Source organism: Trichechus manatus, unplaced genomic scaffold, assembly GCF_000243295.1.
Source record: "Trichechus manatus latirostris isolate Lorelei unplaced genomic scaffold, TriManLat1.0 scaffold00029, whole genome shotgun sequence".
NCBI lineage: Eukaryota > Metazoa > Chordata > Mammalia > Sirenia > Trichechidae > Trichechus > Trichechus manatus.
The window spans coordinates 22,829,904-22,833,583 of record NW_004443965.1 but is presented as its reverse complement, the minus strand read 5'-3'; the positions used below and the strand labels follow the sequence as shown (position 1 = coordinate 22,833,583).

Genomic DNA, 3,680 nt, shown 5'->3' with positions numbered 1-3,680 from the left:
TGTGTGTGTATAACCGACACATTAGAAATAATAAACAACTGTCTATTCCTTTTCTCTACGTAAGTATTTTATCACATTATTCAAAAGTTTCACAGCATTTAAGAACATGTTAATTGAAAAAGGGCCAATATAAAATTGTATATGCAGCATAATGCAAATTATATAAGGGCTCTGCATATATATGCATATAGGAAAAAAAGCTGGAAAAGAACAAAATAAAAATGTCAGCAATGATTTTGCCTGGGTGGTGAAATTATGTTTATCTTTCTCATTGCTTAACTAGATTTTCTAATTTCTCTGCAGTAAGCCTATATTACTTTATAATCAGAAAAAAAATTTAAAAAGAAATCCAATTTGAATAATTTTCATAGCTTCATAATACTCAAACGTAAGAATTAAAATAATTTATTTGACCATTTCCTTATGGATGGTCACTTAGGTTTTTGTCAGTTTTGAATACAATGACCAACTCTTTAAGGACACACTCTGATCTTGATTTGGTATCCTTATAGACTAAAATTTCAATCTCTCACCTGGGAGAACACATTATATGAAAGTGCTGAACTTCATCTAGCAAGTTATAGGATTTTAATAAAAATTGTGCCACGATAGGCTATCTATGCCAAAATTCAGACTTTCTCCTCGTGTAACTAGCAGAATATGACACCAATTTATTGTAGACTATACACCTGGAAGTACAAGGATGGTAGAATTCTTTCTGATCACAAATCCACAGTTACTCTTCAAGAAAAAAAATGATGCCAAATATTTTTAGGATTAACGTTTGGAAGGTATTTTTAGGTCTAAGCTGAGTGACTCTGCCTTTTTGAATACTGTTTACTTGAAGACAGTACTCAAATTTATGAAACACATTTACATTGGTCTAGGTACATCTTTGATCTTCACAATCTTTTTTATTAGTTGGAGGAAAAGATAGACTTATAAATGTTAGGACTAGATAGGGAGGCACCCAGGAAGACTCATAATTCCCTTAGGGTTACATACCCTCAAGGCCATTTAGATCTTGAATATGAAAATTCTAACTTCTAATTGAGCTTTGTGCTATTGAGGTTCACATAATTTTGAGATTATACTGATCATAAATACATTTACTTGGTATAAAAGTGTAAAGTAGTATAAAGATGGTATAAAGATATTCATGCTGGTTTCATTGTTTGAATCACTCGGCTAGTAAACATGCTTCATTATTTTCAATGAAGTTCCTCAAAAAGTTCAAATAACACAGAAAAGGATAATGATGGCATGCCCCATAGGGGCTAGACACATTATATCTTTTGTCATTATTTTGTAAACATTGTTATTCTACTTTAGTTAGAATCCTAATTCATATCAAAAACAAGTGACTCCAGTTTAGCTTCAAATCTGGTTTTAGAGAAAATTAATTACTCACAAGTTGTAATGATGTCAAATATTTTTTCCACCACAAATACTTCTGGTAGTCTGGTCCCAATGCACACAGTCCATAGTAGGAATACATGACCACATGTACAGCTGTATTTAGAAAGGCATGGAATGTCCCCAAACCCCCTGGAAAACAAAATTGTTGTAAATGAGGGCATTGTTCTTTAAAACATGTTTCTGACTGACCTGAGATTTTAGTATAAATATTTCTTGAATTTTAACGGGCAAAAAGCATATATAAAGTATCAAACCTGCTAAAAAAGCCATCAAATTAGAAGGAGCTGGTTAATACATTCATTTAGTAAAATATGATCCAAATCTTAGAAAATAAATTAGCATGTCTCTTTTATCATACTTAACCTTAAGATGGTCTTATGATTTGGGTTTACTTTAAAAAATTAATTTGGGTTATCATTTAAACATGACATATTGCTTGATAATAGTAATCGAATTTATTTTTTGAGAGTTAAGATATATAAAGTACATAAAGTGCCTTAATCTCAAGTGTATAGCTTGGTGATGTTTTCTGTATGTACACACCTGTGCAACCACCACCAAGATCAAGATATAAAACATTTCCAATACCACGTAAGGTCCCCTCATGTCCCTTCCGAGAACATTCCCCTTCTAAGGTAACCTTTATTCTCACTTCTATCATCAACTATTACTTCTGCCTGTTTTTGAACTTCACATAAATAGAATTATACAGAATGTGCCCTTTTGTGCCTGTCTTCTTTCCGTCAATATAAAGTTTTTGAGATTCATCCATGTTAGTATGTATATTAGTAGTTTGTTCTTTTTACTGCTGTGTAGTGGTATACTGTATGAATGTACCACAATTTACTTATCTATTTTCCTGTTGAAAAACATTTGGGTTGTTTCTAATTTGGGTTCTTATGAATAAAACTGCTAAAAATATTTTTTTTACATGTCTTATTGTGGAATCAAATTCACTTTTTCCACTCTCAATATTTTTTCAATAAATATTTTTAGTGCCACAAAATTTTTGGCAGCAAAAGCACTGACTTTTATTAGTAATCTCCATTAAGTTTGCTCTGAACAATTATTGTTTTTCTAAAATAAATATCTATTAAACCATCTTTGTTTATTGCTTACATTTGGTTATTATCAGTTATGCCTTCCTATCTTGGTTTTCCTCTTCTAATTTGATCACATCTCTTATCGATCACCTTCAATATAGAATAGAAGCAAGGAATGCTGGGGAATGCAAGAAAAGGCCATTTTAATTGTCTTTAGCAGGATCAGCAGTACAGCGAAAGGAGTAACAGGGTGCTTAATTGATGGTTAAAAATATGCCCCCCCTAAAAAAACACAAAAATACCCCTACCTGAGCATCTCTTTCCTAAGAGGCACAATCTAGAAGAATCCGTGTTCTGTATGTATAACCTGATTCAGTATAGTAATGTTGACCTGGAATTTTAAATTTTCTCCAAAATATCATAGTTTTTTAATGCCAGTATTCTCTAATTCCAGAAATAAGGCAAAACTTCACAAATTTGGACTAATTATGGTAAAGGAAGGACTGAACTCGTGAACATTATGAATTATAGAAAGTTTAAAGCAAAATAAAGATTTATTACTTCTAGTATAATCTTCTAAGGGCAAATGTTATAAAAACTTTTCCACAGTAGAAGCTAATTACTTTTTAATAATTATTCATAATTGCAGCAACTCAAGATACCACCACTGATAAAGGAATCCCTTAATCTATTTTAAATAATTAGTTTTAAGTAGTTTAAACATTTTCCCAAAGCCTCATTTAGGCTATATCTATACTGTGCTTCATAAGCTTTGCCCTCCTGAATACAGTAAATCAGATTTTAGCTGGTTCTTTAATTATCACAAATTACAAGTCTGAAGAAACTGAATTAATGAAGCTTATTAGCAAGCTCCCAGATTTTATTATTTACATCTGGATTAGTCTTCTCTTCCAAAAGAAACTTGAATAAATAAACTATAATGGCGTGAAAACACCTTTTCTGGGGTAATTTAAAAATAGAATAGCTGTCTGTTTCTGATAGTTTACAATTCAAGTTGCATAACAGAAGGGATAAGCCAAATACCTCTCAAATCCATTTGTGTCTCACAATTCTATGTACACAGCAAATCTATTTCACCCCTGATAAGGAACTATATCAGAGCCTTTCTCTCCCATTATTTGATGGAAGAGTGTCCATTTTCCATTTGGACACTTTCACCTTTTAAATGTCCTAAATGAGGATTCTATGGGCAGGAAC

At 31.7% G+C, this 3,680-nt stretch overlaps 1 protein-coding gene across 2 annotated transcripts in view; it reads right to left on the bottom strand.

The window, feature by feature from the left end:
• ELOVL7 (ELOVL fatty acid elongase 7) overlaps positions 1-3,680 on the bottom strand; it is a 23,758-nt gene that overhangs the window by 1,690 nt on the left and 18,388 nt on the right. For both annotated transcript variants that reach the window (XM_004374560.2, XM_004374561.2), the window contains exon 6: positions 1,412-1,548. In XM_004374560.2, coding sequence (XP_004374617.1) covers positions 1,412-1,548 — 137 coding nt within the window. The remainder of the gene's footprint in view (positions 1-1,411; positions 1,549-3,680) is intronic.